The following is a 24,480-nucleotide window of genomic DNA, read 5'->3' as shown; positions in this document are numbered from 1 at the left end:
TCATCCTGACAGCCTCAAGTCCCCACCCTCTCAAAGCTTACACTGCCTTTTCAATGTGGCCATCCAGCATTAAGCTCTGGTACCTGGGAACCAGTACAGAGCAGAATCTCATATAAGCAGAAGGTTCTGTAGTGAACTGTGGAAAATGATTTGTTTTCTAAAATGTTCCAGCTGGAAATGCATGATAGAGTCTTTCCAGACTTCTATGCTCAAAACTGTAAAATTCTCCTGGAAGCAGAATTGTACCTTGACCCTCTTTAATTTGCACAATTAAAAATGTGCGAACTCATTAAATACAGCTGCAATGCACCTTATTCATTCTTGGTGATGTATTCACCAACTGAATCAATATTTCCAGATGTGTATTATGTACAGGCCACGGCACTGGCCATGTCAATTAGTGGTCACACGTGCCTGCTTTGGCATCAGACAATCTGCAATTAAATCCTGACCCTGCACTTAACTTATCTGTGAGACCTGGAGACCTGCTATCTCCCGGTGCCAGTCTCATCTTCTGGGAAACAGAAAGAGAGACAATTGATATTAGCTCCCTCTTGCTGCTGCTCTAAGACCTGAATGAATTAATACCTTAAAAAAAACTTATAAAAGGATCTTAGAAACTAGCCAACAATCATTAATCATAATAATACAAATAAAATAAAACCTGATTTGTTCACACTACCTTCTGTGATGTGCTGTTTGGCTGAGAAAAGCCATCGAATGGTCTTACCCATAAGCGAATTCCACCAATTCTACCAACTCTGCAACATCAACCTGTCAGCAAGATATGCGTACATGTGCAGTAGTGGCGTGACTATCACAGGGTAACCAACTGCTCCCTAGATTTAAGGCCTGTGACATGATCTTACTCTTGGTTTTAAAATTCTAATCCTTGGGAGGTCAAAGGCCCTGCAAGGCAAGTTACTACTGATAATTAGCTACATACACATGATATAGCATTTCCTTCTAAACACCTATCCTCATTTCTTAGACAGAAGCTACTTTCTACCTCATTCAGAGAAGTTTCTACTTGCAGTGGACACTGGTGAATTCAGAGTCTCGTGGCTGCCCAAAATGAATTACGTATAATGTCCCCTCTAAGGTGATGTTGTGGGAAGACAGAATGAAATAACATAGAAGCTCACACATAGGAAGAAAGGCAGCAAACATCATCCTCTAGGTATACCACAGCCAATGTAGTTATGAACTCATAGACGCTTTGATTACTTGTGCAGGGACCGCACATGACAGACCCTCCCCATGGCCAGTGATGGTGGGGGAGGGGCTAATGGGAACTTTCCCCTTGCCATTGAACCTATAGGCCACGTATAGGTAAAGGGAACCATCTATGATGGGCAGCCATTGTCTTTGGTGTGTAGCAACTGGTGTACCTGCCAGACTCCAGTTTTAATCACAAGGCTATAAAGGTGGTCTTGGTCAAACTCAGAGGGATACAAACTAAACAAAAGGAAAGGGATGTGGGAAGGGGCTCCATAGAAATGAAGGGGAATGTACAGGGTATGGGTGAAAATGAGAAAGGGTAGGGATGAGAGCAACCAGAATGCATTATATATCTACATGCATTCTATATATCTACATGTATATATATATATAATTGTCAAAGAATACATTTAATGAATAACACCTCCATCTTCCAGAATTGTCTATCTCCTAGTTTAGATTGTAATCTGCTTTGTTTTGCCAAAATAATCAAAGAAAGAACATTTTACTTGTTCTTGAAACAGATTTTTGTTTCTCCAAACAAAGCAAAAAACACCTCCACTCTCACTACTCCTCACCCTTTAAAAAAATATCTGAAATGCATTCTTCCTTCACACTCTCCCAGCCTGTCTGCCTCTCTTTAGGCCCAGAGGAAAAGGAGGCAGGTTTAGTCGCTGCATCACCTGCAGACTCTTAAAGCCCAAGAGCACTGAGAGGCAGGACTTCAAACTCAAGGCAAGGCAGGGGATCCAAGAAAAACCCAGCCATTGTCCTCAGAGCCTGGCTGCTTTGCTATTTCTCATTTCCAGGTGTGCTCTGATGAAAGAGAGACTTACTGTGGTAATAAGGAGGTCTGAAGGTTTTATCTGCAACTCCCCACCGAGGTGGGAAGATGACAAAGTCAGCAATAGCCACCCCAGGTCGGAGGGATTTGGCAGTCAGCACGGTGAAAATGGAAGGATCCTGTGAATACACAAGGGGAGACTGAATGTAGGACAGGATGGGAGGTGACTGAAGAGTGACAGTGTGTCACCTGCACAGGAGGGTGCTTTCAAGTGACAGTTTCTGATTAAGTGACCCGGGTCGGCTTAGATATTTGGGCTCTGGTTGAGGTGCAGTAATCACTCCTGTGACAGTCCTCTTGCTGTGCTTGAAGCAAAACACATTCACACCAGATAAGAGGATGGATAAGAGGCTGCATCTTTAGCTTACCTGAGTTTACATCGTGGTGTGGCGCTTTATTACCCTAAGGCTCTGAGAGCCAGAGTCCTACTTACATTCCCAGACTGAGTGGCAGGGAGCTTGGTGCTGCTTAGAGAATGCTGGGGAACAAACAAAACAGCATCCTCAGCCTGGTGTAGAGGAAGCCAGTGCTTCTTAGGGGGCAGAACATCAGAGGCTGTAGGTGACGGCCACAGGCAGCAAAAGTCTGAGAGCTGGCTGGCTAATTCTGACTCTTGATTGACTCCTTGATTGACTTCTAGATTCTGAGTATTGCGTTTACATGATGGTAGTGCAGAGGGGGATATGCCGAGGGATGAGATTATGCGGTTTCAAGAACTTTAGATTCTGAGACGGAAAACCCAAGATTCAATTTAATTGATATCCGTGTTCACTTTCAGACGTGGTGCTGACATCTGGAGATTCAAAGACTGGGAATCTATTCTCCACTCCTTTAACTTTATTTGGGGAAAGGAGAGAATGGCTATTTCTTTTTCAAAATAACTCTCTGTTGAATTTGTTTCTCGACAGTTCCCTACTTTATATAGTGCATTATATAGTGCATTCGGCCTACAGCAGCCCTTCTCCCTGCCATCACCCGTTCTCATCTTCTCTGACAGGACCAGGGAAAGCGTCAAAGAACTATGAATTGCGATAAACCTTTAAAAGTGAACAAAAGAAAGGAGGGGGAGGGTAGAAGAGAGAAGAGAAAGACAGGCCAGGGATTTTATCAGAGAAAATAGAAAAGATATGGGGATACGTAGAGACTTTGTAAAGCCAGGATAAGGTTAGTCTCTGTGGTTGCTTCACACAGCCAGCCAGCAGTGCAGTGAAGGACAAAGGAGAGGCAAGATGCGGTCCTGGAGAAAGGAGCCCGGGGACAGATGGAGAAGAGTATCAAATGCCACGCTTCAGAGCGCAGACCTAATCCTAAACCATGGGGAGCCTGCAAAGGGTTTCCAAAGCAATGGTGGGATGATCAGATCTGAATCTGGAGGCAGATAACTACAGTAGTAGTAAGGAGAAGATTGAACATCTGCACACACACACACAAAAATCAAAAATCAAAAAACAAAACAAAAACAAACAAAAACAAAGCCCAAAACAAAACAAAAAACCAACCCAGCCTTTCTTGCTGGGAGAGTTACCATTTTTTTTTTTTCATCTGTCATGGGACATGGTCTGAGACTATTAAAAGAAAGAAAAGGTAGGAAGGCTCAAATAGAGCTTTACCAAGGTCTCAGGGTGCTTCTTCGTGATGCTTTGGGCTTGGCATCTTGATTTTCTTTTCCCCCCTTTGGTTTTATTAAGATTCGAGGTTGTTCAGAAAGGTAGTTTTGTCCCCCTAGAGATAAGCTGAATTGGCTCAGAGTAATCCTTCTATTTCTGATTCTCTGGCTTCTGCCCCAATTATCCCTCAGCTTGTGGGTTAAGTTAATCTATTATGAAGTACACTGCAAAATGAACTCACCCTCGAGGTCTCAGGACTAGCACTTTATCAAGCATGTTGGCTCATGGGAGCCTGTACCATAGACCAGGGACCTATTTGTGGCCCCCTAATTGACTGAAAAATATGGCCAAGTTCAAACATTAGGCTTAAAAAAAAAATCAAGCATTCAACCTTTGAGTGACTTTAGAAGAGGACTCCCCTGCCCTTCGCTGATAACTATGGCCACAAGCTGAGGCTGGTGAGCAGGTGGGCAGCCAGAGCAAGCAGAGTCATGCCCTGGGTTGCAAGGTGCCCAGACCTTCTCCAGACCTGTAAATGAGTTTCCTCCAGACTTCGTTATTATCATTAGCAGCTTTCCCCTTGCCCATGCATGAGAACTGTGATTGCTCTGGAGAGAAGTAAATTGGCTTGAGGATTTCTTGGCTTCCTCATTTGCCAAGTAAAGTGCTCCTTCACCAAAGGACACATGATCCGGTTGAGGCTTTGCACGGATGACCTTGCAAACCTTAGATGTGTGCATGCCACAGGTATACACTAGATCCTTCCCATTCAAGGGTTGTCCCATCTCCACGGTCCCTTCATGGTTTGGACTTACCGCATGGTCAAAGGCTACCGCATTGATGACCATGAAGTTCTCTAGGTTGTACTTGTAGGGTGTGTAGTTTCCATGCCAGGCCACGACATTGAATGGAGAGACATCCTAATCACAGAATCCAGGAAAGCATGCTCTTAGAATGTAATGGTTTTGTAGCTGTGAAGTTATAATACATACTGACATAACCCCTTTTATATGATGTTGTTCTATTTTTTTTTTCTGGTTTTTTTTTTTTTTTTTTTTTTTTTTTGAGACAGGGTTTCTCTGTATAGCCCTAGCTGTCCTGGAACTCACTTTGTAGACCAGTCTGGCCTCGAACTCAGAAATCCGCCTGCCTCTGCCTCCCGAGTGCTGGGATTAAAGGTGTGTGCCACCACGCCCGGCGTTGTTCTAAATTTAATCATAGCATCCTTTGGGAGAATCATAGCTCAACTTGATCTCTCTGTGGTTGCTTCACACACCATCTCCTAGGTCCTGGCTTTGCCACTAACCCCCTTTTCTAGTTCATAAGCAGCAGCCATCCGTCTCATCCCACGAAGAGAAGAAGCCTAGCACACACCCATCAAGCAGTCCTTTTTCAATGTTTAACGTAACTGTGGGAATCTGTAGAGGCCAGCAATTCTCAAACAATCTGTTTCCTGGTGTAGCAGGCACTTGCAGTGATATTTCTCCAGGGCTTTGCAGCCTAAAGGAACTTCTCATAGACACAGTGTCTGCTGTGAAGTTCAGGAAAGAAGACATCTCGACGAAGAGATCCAGCCTAAATGTTTGAGATTTCAGGATGACAGTAACATCCTTCCTGGCTTTGTCTTGGATAGATCACTTTGCTGCTTTACAGGACTATGATCTTCCTCACTGATGCTGTGCGTCTAGTCAAGAAAAAAGGATCCAGCACAGAATATTCTAAAGCCCAAGGTGCATAGCTGGTCAAACTGCTAAGAATAAGAGAGTTGAGTGCTCAGCCCTAGATGGGATATCTATATCCATCTCCAGCAAGCCAGCCTAAAGCTCAAGGACCATCTTGAAAAAAGAAGAGGCAGAAAGAATGTAAGAGCTGAACTATGGGAAGGAATGCATTATCTTCTACACATGACATGGCTATTAAACTACCACACTCACAGCAGCTGAGGTTCCTAGCACATGACGTGCACAAGATCAGGAGAGCCAAAACTCTGGTATAAATAGCATAGATGATTTCTAGGCTTCCAGGGACTGAAGATGTACCTCTGGTAGAATTCCCATGTTCCTGAGGATGGTCCTACACTCCTGCACATGTAGGTAGCACTAACTGTTGAAAGTGGATAGGAGAAGAGTAAGGCAGGAAAATGGGGATGTGATATGATCTGTGTCATTGTATTTGTGATATTCTCAAGAGTAAAGGGAAAAGACTTGAGGGAAATGACTACCCACAAGGCATTGTTAAAGCTAAGAGGAATGCCTAGGAATGTTGAGGTATCTGAGCAACAGGGGGAACACATTGGTATTCCTGGGCCTGAGAAATAAGAGGGGAAACGCTTCTATAGGACTCCAGAAAGATCTAGAACCATGAAAAAGCCTACATCTGTGAATGTCTATAGCGAGTTCTCTGGAGAAACAATGCTCTGATTTACAGTGTTTGCTGATATCTGGGGTATGAATACTCTCAACTATATTTTATCTTTCTCTCCAACAATAACTTTTTTTTCTGGTAAATGATACATTGAGTGCCTTCTCTTGGATACTGCGATCTGGTTTTGAGGCTATTCAGCGGGCGCTACATCAAGTCAGAAGCACTGAATAGAGAGGGAGAGAAATGCCTCACTATTCCACCCCCCCCATTAATTTATGTAAATATCTACTTCTAATACCCCAGGCTATCTTTTTGCCAGGTGAGAGTATTAATATGGGTAGGAGCATTTTGAACAAGGCTGTCCAAAGGTTTCTAAGACTAATGGTCCCTAAACAACTGTTGAAAAATTCTGACCCAGAAAATATGAAGATAGCACATTGCTGTTTGCTCTGGGGTTTAAGCAGAAGTTTTAGACTGGTCTGTCTTTGCTGGCTGGCATGGCCTTTTGATAGTATGCAAGGAAAATAATGAGTGCTAGGCTAATACAGACAGTAAACCAGACAAATAAAAAAATTAAACAAATAATAGTAACAGAAGGACTATCGGGTGGCATTTATTACATGATTAATCTGTTCTGACATTACACACTCAATATGTTAAATAATGAGACATAGTAATAACCTGGCATGATGGCACACACCTATAATCCTTTCTCTTGGGAGATAGAAGCAGAAAGATGAGGGATTCAAGGACACTCTAGCTACAAAGCAAGTTCAAGGTCAGCCTGGGCTTCATGAGACATTGTCTCAAAAAATAAACAAAAGAAACATATAGTATTATAGCATAGGTTGTATATTATATTATTATTTTTATGTGACAGGCCTTCTGTGAAGGGACAAAATGTTGTCATGTCTTAAAATTAATTTTATATTATTGCCTGTGATTTCATGTCCTCAGTTTACCAGGTCTCTGGTATAGTTGAAGCTAATCAACTAAATTCTTTCCATTTTGTGCCAAAAATCAATCATCTGTATCTGAAATAAGGGGGTCATTGAGGGGTCTCAATCTTGGCTTCTCCTTGTGATGAGTCATCTTCTTTTTCAGATCATATTAGGAGGCCTCTATGTTATGTTTCCCACGTCACTCTTAGAGACCCGGACAATGTTAAATTTCCATTGCTAGCTGAGGAGGTGCACAATCTCGAGAGTCAAACACTTGGGGGGTTTTAACCGTGGTTCTGCCACATAGCACCATGAAGTAATTATCACCATCTGACCTGTTCCCATGCTATGTAATTGCCAGTACCTTAGTGTGTAATAAAGACAAAAGGGTGTATGCAATGTACCTAAGGCTGGCCTTGGCTATCAACTGGTGCTCCATAACTCTACACTCACTCCCTGGCTACCAACAATCTTACTGTACCTGTTTGCAAGCAAACAGCTTGCCCTGGAATTTATTAATCACAGTGTAACCACCTGGCACTCGACGATCTTCATACCAGGCAACGGGAATCAAGAAATCTCGAGGATTGGCCAAGCCATTTGCTCCTAGAAAACACAGGAACCCAAACTCCATTTAGGTATTTCCAAAGTCGAAGGAAAGAGGCCCACAAGGGAATCTTCTTCTGTGTCACAAGCCATGCCACAGGTTACTTTCTTCACCAAAATCCTTGCTAGATTCCCAGTCAGGGCTCTATAGCTCAGTGCCTGTCTAGTGTATGTGAGGTCCTAGGTTCAACCCCAAGCACTCCGGAATCTGTTGGATCCCAGTTTGGTAGATGTGTCAGAAGAGCTTAGAGATTTGGTTGGAAAAGAAAATTTCAAAAGTCCTCATAAGCAGTGCCATGTCCTGGAACTGAAGAGTGATTATGTTCATATGGCTTTTGTATGTGTGTTACATGTGAGGAAAAGGGAGAGGGAGAGAGGGGAGGATCCAAGGAAACTGCAGATGTCTGTCCAAGGAAGCACTGGGGACTCTCCTACATATCCTCAGACCCTGATCTCATACAAAAAGGTTATTAGCTACTGTCCCAGGCAGGCCTCTGTCAGCGAGCCAGAACTCAAAAGCCAGAACTATAAAGCTGCTGTCCAGCCTAAAAAAGTATCTGCTTGCCATTCAGGGAGGAAGAACTGACAACCTGCCTGCTTAGCTTTGTTCAGGAGTGAGTGTTCCCTCCAGAGAAAGGAAATAAATCAAAAAGACAAAATATGAAAAAGCGTAAGTGCAAAAACATAATTTAACTCAGAGAGGAAAGGCCTGGGGAGTGTTTTATCATTTCCAGCTCCTGGGGTTAAAAAAAAAAAAGCGCCCAGCTGGTTAGTAAATTATATATATTTTCCAGAGGGTACATGCTCTGTGGAACCTGGAGGCTCTGCTGCCTGCACAGCAGCAGGAAGCTAGACCAAAGTGGGAAGAGTGGGTGGCAAGCAGGATGACAGACGGCCCACCATGGCTCCAGCTGCCTCTCTGCTGCCTCCCACCTTCCTCTGAATATTTGGAGCCCCAGGGGAGTGACCAGAAGGCACATGCTGGCCTGTCCTTGTTGCTCTGAAAAGCTGTTGACAGGGAAAGAAAGAACTGGAAGGTATGGCCCAAGCAGAAACCAGTGGCCGATTTCTCCAGCTCTCCTCAAGAGAGGCTTGAGAAAAACTGCTTCTAAGTTCATCTCTTCCCTCCCGTGCATCCTCCCTTCAGCTGCTGGAAGACTAGGAGCTGGGAGAGCTTGTCTGGAAGCTTTAATCTGTCGCACAGAGACTGTTGTTTCCAGCTCCCTCATAGAATGTAGGAATATGCTTGTTACTGTTAAGTGTATGGATTTTGTGAAGTGTGCTCAGAAGGAATGTGACGTTCAAAGATCATGTGTCACCCAGTTCAGTTCATATTTCCAAGGCAATAGACTCCATGACATTTTTTATGGCTGGAAACACACAGCTCATTGACTGAAGAAAACATTATTCACAAAGCTTATTCTCATCTGATACATTTGCTTAAGCTGTTCCCTTTCCGCTTTACTTCTCTTTAATATGCCATCAACAATTAATTGAATCTCAGGGCCAAGGAGCTCAGATGGTAAAGTCCTTGAGTAGCAGAAAGCCCTGGGTTCAGTGCCCTGCACCGCATGGGGCTGGGCATGGTAGCAAACACCTATAATCCCAGCACCCAGGAAGAAGTTCAAGGCTGTTCTTATCTATACAGAGAATAAGAGGTCAGCCTGGGCTATGAGAGACTCTGATTTAAAAAAAAAAAAAGAATTTAATCAAGTCTCAAATCTCATCTTTGGTAAAGCTATTTTTGTTAACCCCTTTTGCATCCCTTATAATATAAACATCTAACCAGAAACCCATTAAATGACTTTATTGCCATTGTTCTATCTTATTGTTTTAGAGGAACGTATAATAGATTGGTTTGGACCATTTTCTATTGTTCATATATCTTGTAGGCAGGCATTTTGTCTAAGGAAGTTGTCTGAAGGGGGAAGTTGAAGTTTGAGTGTGAGAGCCAGGAAGAGATGGGAGGAGATGAATCTCAAGCAAGGCTTGGGGTGAAGATTTACCGATGGGTCCCAGGTCAGGTAACTCAAAGTGGACACCATAGACCTCCAGGATGTAGCCCCTGGTCTCCTCAAAGACATCGACGCTGAATCGCATTCCTCTCTGGAGGACAGAAGCGTGGCATCATCAATCATATTCTTGCAGTTATATGCAGAAATAAAGTGCTTGTGTTCCCAAGGATGCTGTTCCAGGTGAGCAGATTAAAGATGGGCCACAAAGGAAAAAAAATCTAATTCCTAATCATACCAATAATTAATGTCTTATTGGGTCCAGAGATAACAGCAGCCCCCAGTTAGCCACAACTCAATATATTTGTGAATACCTTCACCGTCTCCTGTCTCTGACACAGCCTGAAGCAGACTACTAACACTTAGGGAAAGGAAGTGGTAACCACTCTCTGCTTGGTGATTGTGCGCTATATTAAACAAAGCAGGCACCAAGCCCGCTTACCCCGAAGCCTTCTGTTTAACTCTGACTCCTCCCTATGGTCGCCCAGACATGACAGAGACATTTTAGGGTTAGAAATAGCAGCAACTGAAACATCTGATTGCTCCCAAATTAGGGAGAAGTGGTGGGGAGAGGGGGGCTCAGAACCAACCTGAATGACGCAGATTTCATTGGGCTGCAGGGACATCTTGCCAAACTCGGTGTAAATGAGAAGTTTCCCTTTCTGGGGAACTGGGAGGAGAGGGGAAAAGACCGTGTAGTAGTGAGCAATCCTGTTCAAAGGAGAACCCGAAAGCTTAATGCTTGTATTTGCTTGTTATTGCGAACGAGGGGTCTCTTAGGGGTGAACTGTATTCTGACAATGTCAGTTAGCTATTTTACTGCCTACAAGATTTTGAAAATTCTTCAAAATCTCTATCTTCTTTCCCACTTTGAGGAGCCTGTAAATATACACTTTTGTGAATTGACCCAAAAGGGTCATAGAAATAGCACAGAAAACTACTCTTTTCTGACATTTCAGCCAGAATGCTGGCATTTGCATGTCTGCTGACTACAGGGGAATGTTCACTCCTGAATACTAAAACTAAACACCACAAAACCTCTCACGGGTCTTAGGTTTTAGATGGTCTCATAAAATTTGTACCCGAACTGTGCGTGGTCGTTGATGACAAATGGGCTTTCCTTCAGAGAGTTTAAAAGCAAATAGAATTTTCCTAATAAGTTAGTCACGTTAGGAATGCCATTTCATTCCATTGCCAAGATCTCCCACACGGGAGATGCCCAGCAGAGACAGCCATAGGCAGAAAGCCCAGAATATACGTTGGACACTTTGAGGTACACTAGGAATCTTTTCCAGACCACCAGTGGTGTCTGGACCTCACTCTTGTAGACGGGGGAATGCAGGCAAATAAAATACAAAAACAAAACAAAACAAAACAAAACAAAAAAACCCAACTGGAATATAGCTTGGGGCTAGGGAATCAGTCAGTCTTACCAACCAGGAACTTACCAATCAGGAAATCCCCATCTGAGTTGTAAAAGCACCTGAAATTTACAGAGTACTTTCTGTGATTTTCAGCCTTAACACATTCTGGACAAGTTTATTCATTCCGCAAATTATTATTTAGTGCCTACCATGAACCAGGTGCTGGGTATAAAGTGATCAGCGGAAGCTTCCCTGTGGAGCTTAGAGTCTGACAGACTTCCACAGGAAGCACACAATTGCGGACTGCCCTAAGGGCAAAGCGCAATGATGCTGCGAAAGTCAAGTTCAGGGGCATGAAGGAATAGGGACCTGAACTGGTTTGGGGAGACAACAAAGGCCTCCTGCCCACTGATGAGGCTTTGGACAAGAGATCTGTTATCATCTAGGCAAGAGGAGAAACTCCTGGCAAAAGAAGAAGCACGTTCAGGCGCTCTAAAGCAATGAGGCTAATGGGGCTGCTACAGAGAAATAAAGGGAAGCCAACGTGGCTTATGTGGAGTTCGTGCGTGCGTGCGTGTGTGCGTGCGTGCGGGGGGGGGTGTGGGGGGGATTGACCTCATACAAGGCTAGACCCAAAGGGAGGTCTCCAATGCTTCCTACCAGGCTGCGATCTTGGCCTTGATTCATGACTCAAAAGTGGAACAGCTAAGGGAGGAGAGATGGATGACTCAAAAGTGGAACAGCTAAGGGAGGAGAGATGGATCTTCAGTTAAGAGCACTTGTTTGTTGTCTAAAGGAGCCAAGTTCTATTCCTAGCACTCCCATGGTTGCTCACAACCACCCCTATCTCCAGTGCCAGGGGATTCAACTCCCTCTTCTGGTCTCTACAGGCACCAGGCACACATGGTACACAGATATATAGGCAGGCAAAATATCAATATGCATAAAGTGAAATATAAATAAAAACAATCTTTTAAAAGTTGAATAGCTCGCATACATTAATTAAGTCAGCAAGATCAGAATTCAGTTTGAAGAACAAAAGTGTAGTTCGAGGGCAGTGGTTCTCAACCTTCCTCACGCTGTGACCCTTCAGTAAGTACAGTTCCTCATGTGGTGGTGACCACCAACCATGAAATTATTTCGATGCTGCTTTATGACAGTCATTTTGCTACTGTCATGAATCGTAATGTAATGTATATCCTATATGCAAGGTATCTGATATGCGACCCTCAAAGGGGTCTTAACACCTAGGTTCACAACCACTGTCCTAGAGGTTGCATCCAAAGCCGCCATGATGGTCTGCTTTCCAAAGAAAAGGCAGGGATATCATTTACTTTTTAAAGGAAAACAAAACAGAATAGAGAGGCCAGTGGTACAGCCGACCATGTAAAGGCATCTGCCACCAAGGCTGAGAATCTGAGTTTGATCCCTGGGACCCACATGGTAGAAGGAGAGAAGTGATTCCTCAAGTTGTCCTAGTTTGTGCACATAGGTGCTGTGACATGTGTCCTCCTTAAAGACCGCAGGATATGAGCTAATTAGTATGCGGTACATTAAGCTTGCGCCGAGCTGCTAAGCTCTTAGCAAAAGCCAAGTCTGTTACTTTGCCTACAGAACTGCTCGTGCAGCTTGGCTTTGGACTTGAACCCTAGCAATCCTTAGACATTAACTCTATTTGTCCCCAATCTGCCTACGTGAGCCGCTCCTTCGTCACAAGGCCCTAACCTTTCCTTTTCTGCCTACACTGTTCCTGACATTCTTGTATATGTCACAAGAGTCTGTCAAAATAGAAATTCATATTTAAAAAAAAAGATTTTATTTATTTTGTGTATATGAGTACAATGTCGCTGTCTTCAGACACAACAGAAGAGGGCATCAGATCCCATCACAGATGGTTGTGAGCCACGATGGGGTTGCTGGGAATTGAACTCAGGACCTTAGGAAGAAGAGTCAGTGCTCTTAACCCACTGAGACACTTCTCCAGCCCCCTCTTAATTTGTTGTTATCAATGAATACATATCGACATTTCTCTGAGAGGGGAATAATTATAAAAGAACTGTGTTTGCACACGAGTTTACTAGGTCTTCACTCTCTGGCTAATAGATACTTAGGGGATGAGTATGTCATGCCCCAACAGTTGAGCCTCTTACCTGTTCTCCATGGAGGAGTTACACAGAAAAATGTGCACAGCAAGGCCGTTGTTAGACTTGATGTCTCCTGCTCCACATAAGGTGTACAAACCCTGGGAGAGGGGAAACAGAATGACTAGTGCTTTGAGGCTCAGGCCTACCCCTGGCCCCTGAAGCCTAGTTTTGTAGTCTTCCCTTTGAGAATGCCCTAGGGGCCATTTGGGATCAAGGCTTCCTGAAATGTATTGACTTATACTTGGTAGACTGTGTCCCATTCGAGATGATAGCCGAGACCTCTTAACGGCCACATCAGATGAACTTAGAGAACATGATGTCATTTCTTTAAATGAATTCACAATGGACATTTCATTATGATTAAGGGAACCCTTCAGGAAGGAGGGGATATCTGGTAGATGGATTTTGTGGGGAGAGGGCCTGAAGCTTCCCTTGACATTTAGGGCCCCCTCAAATCCACACTTCCCTGGGAGCAGCCCTCTCTCATGAGGAAGGCCAGGCTACTTTCCCCAGAACAAAGCAGGGGAAGACTTTGTAACTGACTACAAGTCCTTCCGCTCTGGGACCAGATGATACAGTGCAGGGAGGCCTGACATGAGGGTGGGGGTGGGGGAGCAGAGACTTCTTACAACATCACTCTGTCCCAAACCTGCAGGCAGGATGCAAAACCAGAGAGGGTTCTGCTCCTCAGATATCCATATCTCTCAGGAAGCAAGTTTCTTCTTCTTCTTCTTCTTCTTCTTCTTCTTCTTCTTCTTCTTCTTCTTCTTCTTCTTCTTCTTCTTCTTCTTCTTCTTCTTCCTCTTCCTCTTCCTCTTCCTCTTCCTCTTCCTCTTCCTCTTCCTCTTCCTCTTCCTCTTCTTCTTCTTCTTCTTCTTCTTTCTCTTAATGGATCAGTTTGAGGTTTACTGAAGTGAATCTTCACAAGGTACGGGGAGACTTGTAGGGATAAAGGCTTCAAGGTGATTTAAACAGTTTGGGCTATCACTGGGCACCAGGAGGGCCCCTAAGTAAAGTGTTAGCCAAGTTGGCCTGCAGAATCTTCCTCTGTCCTCTTGGAGCACTTCTCCCTGACAGCTCCAGTCCCTTCACCCACACACTTCTTGCTGTGGGCGCAGGTGTTCCTGTACCGCCAGCATTTGCAGCTATGGAGAGCGCCTGCCAGTTAGCCCTGTGCTCCTCTGTCTGCCGTCTGAGGTGATGCTTCTGAGCCCTGGTATCCCTTTCAGGGTCTTCAAGCTCTTGGATTGGGACATTTATTTTTGTATTTATTTTTACTAATCTGTGTGGGAATGTATCACTTCCTTCAAGTATTATGAATGCAGGTGGCAAGCCACAGCAACAGCAAAGGTGCCTGTCACTTTGTCAGTGACCGGGACATTTTTATGTCATACATCATAAGTATCTCAAAATATCATTTGGGCTCATGCTCTAGTGGTTGGATTTTCACATAGGTCTTACGGTCTAGTATATTAACTAGGAGGCATGTTTCTAACTACAAAACAAATACTATTGATTTTTTTTGAAATATTTTTATCATTGCATTTCAACGTAATTGTCTGTGTAATTTGGTGTAGTTTATTTTACCCAGTCAAAACTACAAGCATGGTGGCTCATAGCAGTAGTTCCAGTGCCTGGGTTTGAGGCAAGGGGACTCTTAGGAGTTCAAGGTCAACCTGAGCTGCAGGAGGAGAGCCTATCTCAACTAAACCAACCCAACCCAACCCAGCCAACCCAACCCAACCCAACCAACCAACCAATCAATCAACCAAACACCTGCCCCCACACACCCAGTAATTAAAAAATTTAGCAAAATAAATGAGTGTATAAGTTAACAGGTCTCACCAAACCATCAAAGGCATCAGGGGTCAAAGTGGTTGAAACCCGTTCTAACCCAGAAAAGAGGCACTTGAGGGAAGGGAATTTACCCTCATTGGCCTTTCTGTGAGGTAGAAAGCTCCTGGGTGCCCTTTGGTGTCAGGAGCCATATGGTGCCTGTATGGAAGGCATCCCTCAGCCAGCCCCCATGCTACACACAGGTGGCTTTGTCTCTGCCGCCTCCACCTCCGGTTTAGGCTGCTCAGCGTCCAGATCGCAGATGGCTAGATCATTCACTGCAGGACAGAGGAGGGCAGTGGGAAGGCGTGGAGGATATTGACTTACACTCACAAAGTCCACTTTCTTCTCAGACGCTTTTGGAATCTCAAATGGTTTCCATCTTAGCTGGGGGAAAAAATAACCATACAGGGAAATGATTTCACAGGAGGAAACCATAAGTTTATTAAATAGATTCAGTTACACAGGAGAAGACAGACAACTGCTCTCTCTGTGAGGTTCTGGCCATTGGTGATTTTGTTATATTAGAACTAATGATTATCTATCATTTCTTTAAAGTGTTTCTCTCTCTCTCTCTCTCTCTCTGTGTGTGTGTGTGTGTGTGTGTGTGTGTGTGTACTCTAGGGGTGTATGACTCTGTGAATATGTGTTATGGGAGTGTGTATGTGTGTATGCTGTAGGGATATGTCCCTCTCCTTTTCTCTTTCTTCCCCTCTTTCTTCATCTCTCTCTGTCTCTGTTTCTCTCTCCATCTCTGTCTCTGTCTCTGTGTGTGTGTGTGTGTGCATGCACGTGAGCGTGCTGTAGGGGTGTGTGTTTAATATGAATATAAAGTGTCTTTGTTCCTAGTCCTTTCAATTATAAAAATGAAGTCAAGCCACCACTCCCTCTCTCAGAAGGTGTTTCTTTTAACATTTTGCTCAGGCACATCTGTGAGTTTTGACTGATGCCGCTTTCATGCTATTTATAATCAGCTCCCTTTCCTGGCAAGCCGGCTTCGCTGTGTGGGCTCCTGACACTGCAGGGGAAGGTTCTCCTTCTACTTCCAGCCCTTGGAGTTTTGAATTATTTCCTTAAGAGAGAGAAAAACGCATCCAGCTGAGACTGGATTTGGTAAATGCAGTGCCGGCCTTGGTTTCTTCCCCAAACCTAGCGTTTGTCCCCAGGCTGCCCAATGGTTCACTCTAAATCGCAATGGTCTTTAATTCAATAATGAACTGATCTAAGGAAGTGGGGAGAAAACTCAGCAGGTGCAGGCCATGCTCAAAGCACCAGTGCAGTGTCTATTAATCAACGTAGCACCGGGCCTGCCGCAGCCAGCCAGGGAGCTCCTCTGCCCAGAAGCCCAGTGCACATCTGGAGTGACCTGCATCCTGGGGCTAGCTCCATTGGCTGTTATGCCTGGTGAAGGTTGAATGGGCAGACGCTCCATCCAGGTGCTGGACTCTGCTCATTCTGTGTTTTGAGAAGGCAGCCAGACAGGAAAAGAAGAACAAATGGGAAGGGTGCTGCTGGGTGTGTCACAGTCAGCCAGCTCCCATCATTTCCTAAAGACAAAGATGATGATGACATTCTGAGACCACTACAAAATGATGCAAAATGTGTGCTTTAAAAGGACCACTGAAATTGAGCTTCAGAGTGCAGCAAATACTTCAGGACTGATTCTATTCATGTTGATACCTCTTGGGTCACAAGGGGCAAGGGTCTGGAAATGGTTTCCAACCCTTGACATACATATGGGACAGTTTGTGCTGGGTAATTCTTTGTTGTAAGGATCATGCATAGAGAGATGCTTAGCACTGCCCCCTGGCTCCTGCCCACAAGATACCTGTTATATTCCTTCATGCTGTAGCTATCCACCCCTGCCCCATTGTCAAAACATTCCTCTATTTCTTTAAGTCAATATCCTGCTGAGAACTAAAGACCTAGCAGAAAATTCACTTGACAGCAGGAAGGGTCATAGCTCAGCACTGAGCATGTAGTAGGATAGTATGTGTGCTGGCAACCAAACTCAGAACTCTGCATGCACAACACATGCTCTACCATAGAGCTACATCCCCACCCAGGTACTGCTGCAGCTTCAAGGGGTGGCCATGGTCTATTACTAACCACTGCCTACTGTCCCCGCCGCCATAACAGTGGAGAAAAATCACCTGAAAAAGAGTCATCATTGTAGATTTCCCAGAGGAAGATATTTAAGTATCAGATCAATTGTTGCCTTGGCAACCATTCAGGGCTAACCAGAGATTCTCAACCCTGGATACCCATGAGAATCAACTGGATGGCCTTTGAAACCAAGACCAAATTAAATCAGAACCTCTGGAAATGGGACCTAGACATCAGCATTTTCTAAACACTTCAGCACTCAGAGATTCAGTGACTACTGTGTTGCTGAACCAAGCAAGCGTCATGCTTAGAAAATTCTATGCAGTCAATCAAGCAATGAACCACGCAGCCAAACCAAATTGTGGCATCTCAAGCTAGACATGGGGGTTGAAATGCCAACTTCCAGATAGCATTGGTTTTTAAATAATACAGGCTTAAGAGTTAGTAAATCTAAGAGGAAAAAAGGGCAAGGAGATATTAAGGAAGGAAGTCTTCCTTTCTCTGTGTGTCTCTTTCTCTCTCACACACACATACTCTCACACAGAGGGAAAGGGAGGAAAGAAGAGAAGTGGGGGAAGAGCGCACATTGGGGCAGGGAGACAGCATAGTTGCAAGTGAATTACTACTGGCTACCTAGCTGTTGCTCTAGGACACCGGTGCAATCTGCCTAAAGATTAGATATCAGTTGTGCGTAGCAGTGAAGCCCTGCCTCAGAGATAAAAGGCTCTTCTGTGAGAGGGAAAAACTGAACCAGAGGCCTGGTGCGTTGTCAAGGTCTGCTGTTCACTCCAACTCTCAAGCCACAAGGAGAGAGAGGTTGAGGTGGTGGGTGAAAATACGGCCACATGCTGACGTAGGAAAACTGCCATCAATGGGGCCTGCATTCCAGGTGAAGCAATGGCCCTAGGGAGCCTTTCTTCACCAGTGTAAAAAGGATTGCCTTCAAATGACAGATGATACAGGGAGAAGAATAATGTCTCTGTTGGGTCAGATGGCACTGGATCGCACAGAGTTCATGTTCAGAATGTAAAGTGCCTATCTCAAAAGGAATGATGAAGATGCTGAAATTGTTCTGATAAGCCCTGAATCCATAAGAGGATTTCAACTTTGGATCCTCAGGCAAGAGATTTTGGTCAAGGAGCTCTGATGTGATGTTTTGGTGAATGTGAAGGGGGCAGACGGGCATTGCCATTAGAGTGTGGTACAGAATATGCCCTGCTGAGACCAGAAGCTCAGCCTGAAAGACCAAATCTTTTGGGTTCAAACTCCATCTTACAGAACCTTCCCTAAGGTTGAACTCGAGTTAACTAACAAACTGGAACCTAGCACCAATTTCCAGGCTACCTTATTTCTATCTTATTCCCCCTAAATTCTCCTCTAGGTCACAAGCCTGCCCCTGACACTTCACTTCCTAACAACCACCAATGAGAAGGAAAACAGAAGTTAAGTTCATGGTTTGGCTCCCAGCACCAGCCAATTATGTTAAAGGTCATAATGACCCCTACCCCCAGTCAGATGTGTACCAGGCTAGATACCCCTTTCTTGCCTCTATAAATGCTTGCCTAAAACTAGGCAGGGGGCTCCTTCCAGTTCTGCAGTATCAGAGATGGTGATGTGGCCCAAGTTTGAGCATAAATAAAGAGACCCTATAGGCTCCTTGGTGGACTTTTTGGGGATTCACGAACATTTCCTGGCACAAGCCTAGTACATTTGCTGCAGAAAAGTCACTGTGGTAAGCCCAGGCCAAGAGGGCCATGCATGAGCAAACTGGAAGACTTGACTTTTGTGGGTAAATCATTTCCCCTGTTGGGTTGCTTTTCTTATTGTAACAATGGGGTCTTGGGGGAGGGGCAGGGGTGGGGGTCTGGAATCCCATGAGCTCTTAGAGAAGAGCATCTGACAGTGAAAGAACACTTTATGACTGAAGAAAACCTCTTGAACTGACCACCCCCACCCCAACACACACACCAGCTCTTATACTGAAGCCCTAACTTCCAGTGAAATTGCTTGGGAGATTTCAATGGTAAATATGGTTAAATTAAATAATACAATTTGTGTTTTAGGAGTGGTAGCTTAAGAAGAGTTAGAATTCAGGCACTTGGGAGACTGAGGCAGGAGGGTTGAAGGTTTTACAGCCCTGGGATATAGACAAAGGTCTTTTGAAAGAAAAAAGAATTGAAACCAGAGTACCAAGACAACAAATCAAACAAATTACCTCATTTCCAACAAATAGTCAGAGGAAAGGTTGTGTGAGGACAAGAGGGAAGATGACCCAGATATAGATCCAAGAGAAAGCCATTATCAGACATCTCCCTTTTCACCCCTTAATCCTGGACTCTCAGTCTCCTAGCTTTGAAGGTACTGATCCTGTTATTTAGGTGGCTCAGCAATGGCGTAACATAGTGTTATAATTTCATAACCATTTATTTTATTCACACTGTATACAATCACTGAATAGCTCCTCCCATCTGGAATTTAATTAAGACTTTGAGACACGATGACAGAGATTGCAGTGTCTAATGTAATATCTAGACTATAGTATGCACCAGTGCATATTTATTGAATGGTTGAAGAGATGAATAACTGTAAGCCTGGAGAACATTGCTTATAAAAGTCCAAATGTTATTTCCAATGTGTAAACCAATTGCTTTTTATTTTTTGCAAATTCTATTGGAGAATAAACTTTTATTCACTAAAAGTGAGGTGGTAAAAGAGTTTGAAAAGTGTTTCTAAGGATGTTCAATGTTTAAATGAAAAATTCTTTAACATTTCCAAAGGAGGGAGACAGAGAATCCGTGTTAACATTTAATGAAAGAGATTCGAAATTCATGCCCAGAGATAAAAAGGAAACAGAAAGAAAAAAAAAAAAACCTCAATATGTCTAAAGTTAGGAGGCTGAGATTTGCCTGGATGCTGTGAAGATCTTTCAACATTGAGATGCCTTGATTCATTGACAACATCCAAATCTGCTGTGGACTCAGCTACTCTGGGTGACCTGCATACTCTTCATACTGGCTGGCTGGAGGTGGACAAATTATTACAAGTTGGTAACATCATCCAAGAATGTTAAAGTCACTTGTGGGTAATACTACTTAAGCCAGTGCCAGCCACAGCTCTGGTTGGAGCAGGTTCAGGATGATCAGCAGTGTTGACTCTTAAACCAAGGAGGGAAGCGGGGAGTGGATGAACTAAAGAGTGAATCACAGAAGTCTTCAGCCAATCAAGCAATCTCAGGAGAGAAGAAACTATAGTTTATGTGGGGATGAATTAGGCTTTGATGGATCCACTGGAGATCCTTGGAGTAATGGGGCTAGAGTGCCATTAAAGAGGATCCAAGACACAATATACTTAGACTTTCTTAAGTCTTTCATGGGACTTTAAAAAAAGAAAGAGTCACTGTGAATGGGAACTTAGATTCCCAATGTGACTTTGCTCCTGAATGCAAGGCTGAGAATTTTATGTTTGGTACCCAGAGTTCTGGTTTAATGTGTTAGTCAGCCTTCCATGCAGTAACGAAATCCCTGAGTCACTTAACTTACAAAGAGAAAAGGTTTCTTTTGGCTCATAGTTTTGGAGGTTCTAGTGTAAGACTGAGAAGCCCCAGGCTTTGGGCCACTGCCATGGATGGAATATCAAGACAGATTTGAGACTAGACCCCCTCCCACTGACTTAAAAACCCCACTGCCTAAAAGTTCACTACTATGTATCAGTGCCTCTCTGGGAACCAATTCATTTTATACGGTCCTTATCCAAACCAAAGAAAGTGTGTCCTTTAAAAGTTCACATGTGTGGGAAACTTAACCCCATGATTCACATGTCAATGAAGTAAGGATTTAGGTAAATAAGAGGAAATTAAGTCATGCAAATGGGGGCTCCATGATGGTATTAGGAGGAGAGAGCCAGGTGTACATAGCCTGTCTCCCATGAAATATCCTTCACATTATGGTGCAACAAGAAAGAGCTCACCATATACTCTCACCATGCTTAGGCTTCCCAGCCCCTAGACTTAGATTAAGTAATCTTCCATTCTTTATAAATTACCTCATCTCTGTGATTTTGTTACAGTAATAGAAAATGGACTAAGTGACTTGAGAGCTACTCAATAGTAGGACATTTGAATAGTTTGTGTGAGGTTCTGGGTTCAATTCTTAGCACTGGAAAGGTGGAATATGATATTTAGCATCTTGAATAAACTTGTAGAACACAGTTTACCATAAATGTTAGTGGGTGACTTAATTCTCACAGCTCTCTGAAATGCTTATAATTATTGTCTTTTTATTTCCTTTAGGTTGGCACACACAAATGGGGTTTGTTGTGATATTTGCATACATATTTATTATATTTACACCCTCCATCGCCACCCTTTAAGCTCTCATCCCCATCCTGCTGGTGCTTGCCTCTTGTCTTGCTTCTTCTGTAGCCATGAGAACATGAATAGCTTAGAGAAGTTCAATTTTGCCCATTAAAAATGGCACTAATATTTTACTTCTTAAGTTACACCTTTAGCATTTTATTATCAGCCCCTGTTTTGATTTGCTTTCCAAAGTATTCCTTATCTCATTGGTCCTAAACCCAAGTCTTTTCCATTTAATAATCTTTCAAGTTGACCCTTATTTTCTGCTCCTCTGGTGCTGGGCCACTGTGTCTCAGTCTGACGCCTAGAACACTAACCTAGCTAAAGACCTTCAGTCTCGGTATCCCTGCCCAATCCCCTGAAGTTAATTCACGCATACAATATTTATCAAACATGATTTTATGCTAGGTTTGGAGGTGATAACTCTCTGTACTCAAGGAACGCATTACAGAAGACCTCGAAGCGTGAAGCTTCACCAAGTAGGAGAATAAACAGATAGTGGAAATGACTTTGAGAGGGATCTGTAAACAGAAGCATTCCTTCAGGAATACATCCTGGCGCAAGGCCCATTCGACATCCATATACATGGAAATGAGAGATACAAGCAGTGAAATCACTCGGTTTGCAGACAGCTCCAATATCTTTCCAAGGAGTGAAATGTAAGTTGATGGAGATGAACTGTATAAAAGATCAAGCAAGCTGTCCAAAAAAGGGCTGCACAAGGCAATGTGTACTGCAGTGCTGGCCACTGCCAGCAGATGCATTTAGAGAAATGCAATCCTGTCTATTTATAGGATGGTGAGATCTGAGCTACCAGGGAATACATTCAACAAATATTCGCGGTTTTTGGAAATAGGGATGTGCTAGGTGCTGCAGACCAGAGAGAGACCCTGGAGACAGAAGATCCTCTCAGACACCCTAAGAAATGCTCAAGAGTTCAATGGAAGAAAACAGTATTGTTTTTTTTTTTTTAAGACCAGCTTTAAATTATTTGTGAGATTTTGATAAATTGATGTTTATAAAAAAAAAGAGAAAATTCCAGGAAGACAAGAAAGCATAAAATACTCGGGAGGCAGAGGCAGGCGGATTTCTGAGTTTGAGGCCAGCCTGGTCTACAGAGTGAGTTCCGGGACAGCCAGGGCTACACAGAGAAACCCTGTCTTGAAAAACCAAAAAAAAAAAAAAAAAAAAAAAAAAAAAAAAAGAAAGAAAAGAAAAGAAAAGAAAGCATAAAATATCAAAGCAAAACAACTTAGCACATTTTCTTGGACTGCCTGTGGTCCCAGTGTTAAGCAGGAGACATAGGAGGAGGTAGAGCTGTGGTTCCAACTTGTGGGTCGTAACCCCATTGGCAAACCCTTGTCTTGAGAAAATAGCTAAATTATGATTCATAACAGTAGCAAAGTTGCAGTTATGAAGTAGCAACAAAAATGTTATGGTTGGGGGTGGGGAGTCACCACAACATCAGGAACTGCATTAAAGGGTTAGGGAAAAAAAGAGAGAAATAAACCAGAGATATCTCAGAAGAAATTTCTAGAGGATTTCCTAAAGTGTGATTCATTCTTCAATTTTTTTTTAAAGCAAGCTTAGAAAATTCCTCCATTGTTCAAGGAATTCTTCCTGTTGGTTCATCTGACTCAGGCATTTTTCATTCCTTATGTATGTGTGGCAAAGAGAATCCATCAAAGGAGCAATTGACTGGTTGATATTTGGAAGGTAAGGATGAGGAAGAATATTATGGTCTGGATTGCCCTCCCTCATTCATAGGTCCTTGTCCCCCAGAAAGTGCTAGACACATTTGTTTATTTGTTTGTCATTTACTTACTTCTTTTGTTTGTTTGTTTGTTTGTTTATGAGGCAGAGTCTCATGAAGCTGGCTTCAAACTCAACATCCTCCTGTCTCTGTCTCTTGAGTGCTGGGATTGTGAGCATGTACCACCATGACCAGCTTGGGTAGAATCTTGACAGAGTACATAAATTCCAGTGAGGTCTTGGGGGTGGGGGTGGGATTGGTAATTGAATATGATTTGAGCTCTTACAAGAACAGGCACAAAACAGAAGTGAGAAGACCAAGGAACAAGCTAACCTCTGCAAGCACAGTAGAAGAAACCCGCCTCAGTCTCTAGAGCAGAGCTCTGAGAAAGGAATGCCACATGATCTGCCTTGGTTTTGTTATAGCATCCTCAGCAAACTACTGTAGAGAGGAAAGGGAAGACAATGAGAAAGGAAAGAGAAGAAGAGAGGTGGGTAGGGAAGGCAGGGAAAGAGGAACCTCCTAGTTCCAGGAGATGACCACAATGAGGAGGTGATAGTTTAGTTCAGGACCTGGAAAACATTGATTTTGTGGGTTTTGAGTCACTGTAATGTCATGGTACCCATGGAAGGACAAAGGTTCAGAAGCAAAAAAGGCAGATCAGCATTCATGCTTTGAAGTGTTGGGAAGATGCACGCACACACACACACACACACACACACAAGCACTTGTGTGCATGCACACACATACACTAGGTAAATTTTATTTTTAAAAAAACATATCTACCAACAGAAGTATAAGATATGGAAAAGGACACAAAATACAGTTTTAAAAGACTAAAAATAAAACTATTATACCATAGCTAATTACAGTAGATATAAACAATGTTTTAAAATTATGAATATCCGCAGCTTCCCTGCTCAACAATACTCCACGGAGAGTAATCCTGACTTGGATATTCTCACTGGATATCCCTGAACTTCAGTCTCACCATGGGAAGGTATGTGACTAATGCCATTGCCTAGATGCAGGGGATAGAGTGTAGAAACGTTGGATCAAGAACAAGTGGAAATAACGCAAAAATCTAGGGCCAGCTGAGAGAAGGACAGAAAAGATCTCAGCTCAGAAAGTTAGATGCTGGGTAAAATTGAGGAAGAGGATGTTCACAGAGTGATGCTTCAGGACATGTATTAGATAGTTGTTAATGTTTTCAGGAGATCAGGTAAGGATTGGCATGGTTTTCTACTACTTTTGGTACCTAGTTGCGTGGGTCTTAGGAATTACCTCCTCTTGCATATGTACAAGGAATACAGCGAAAGGGATAACCT

At 43.4% G+C, this 24,480-nt stretch overlaps 1 protein-coding gene across 3 annotated transcripts in view; it reads right to left on the bottom strand.

The window, feature by feature from the left end:
• The window catches only part of Hgd (homogentisate 1, 2-dioxygenase), a 52,285-nt gene that overhangs the window by 5,586 nt on the left and 22,219 nt on the right, over window positions 1–24,480 (bottom strand). For all 3 annotated transcript variants that reach the window (NR_027778.1, XM_030248978.1, NM_013547.3), the window contains 8 exons: window positions 15,267–15,326; window positions 13,110–13,201; window positions 11,044–11,078; window positions 10,186–10,265; window positions 9,590–9,689; window positions 7,459–7,583; window positions 4,488–4,592; window positions 2,058–2,184 (listed from right to left, as the gene is read on the bottom strand). Coding sequence is in view for 2 of the 3 variants with exons in the window: in XM_030248978.1 (XP_030104838.1) it covers window positions 2,058–2,184; window positions 4,488–4,592; window positions 7,459–7,583; window positions 9,590–9,689; window positions 10,186–10,265; window positions 11,044–11,078; window positions 13,110–13,201; window positions 15,267–15,326 (724 nt within the window). In the remaining variant the exon portion in view is untranslated. The remainder of the gene's footprint in view (window positions 1–2,057; window positions 2,185–4,487; window positions 4,593–7,458; window positions 7,584–9,589; window positions 9,690–10,185; window positions 10,266–11,043; window positions 11,079–13,109; window positions 13,202–15,266; window positions 15,327–24,480) is intronic.

Source organism: Mus musculus, chromosome 16 (genome assembly GCF_000001635.26).
Source record: "Mus musculus strain C57BL/6J chromosome 16, GRCm38.p6 C57BL/6J".
NCBI lineage: Eukaryota > Metazoa > Chordata > Mammalia > Rodentia > Muridae > Mus > Mus musculus.
Note: the sequence above shows the minus strand (reverse complement) of the source record. Positions and strands in the feature narration are given on the sequence as shown.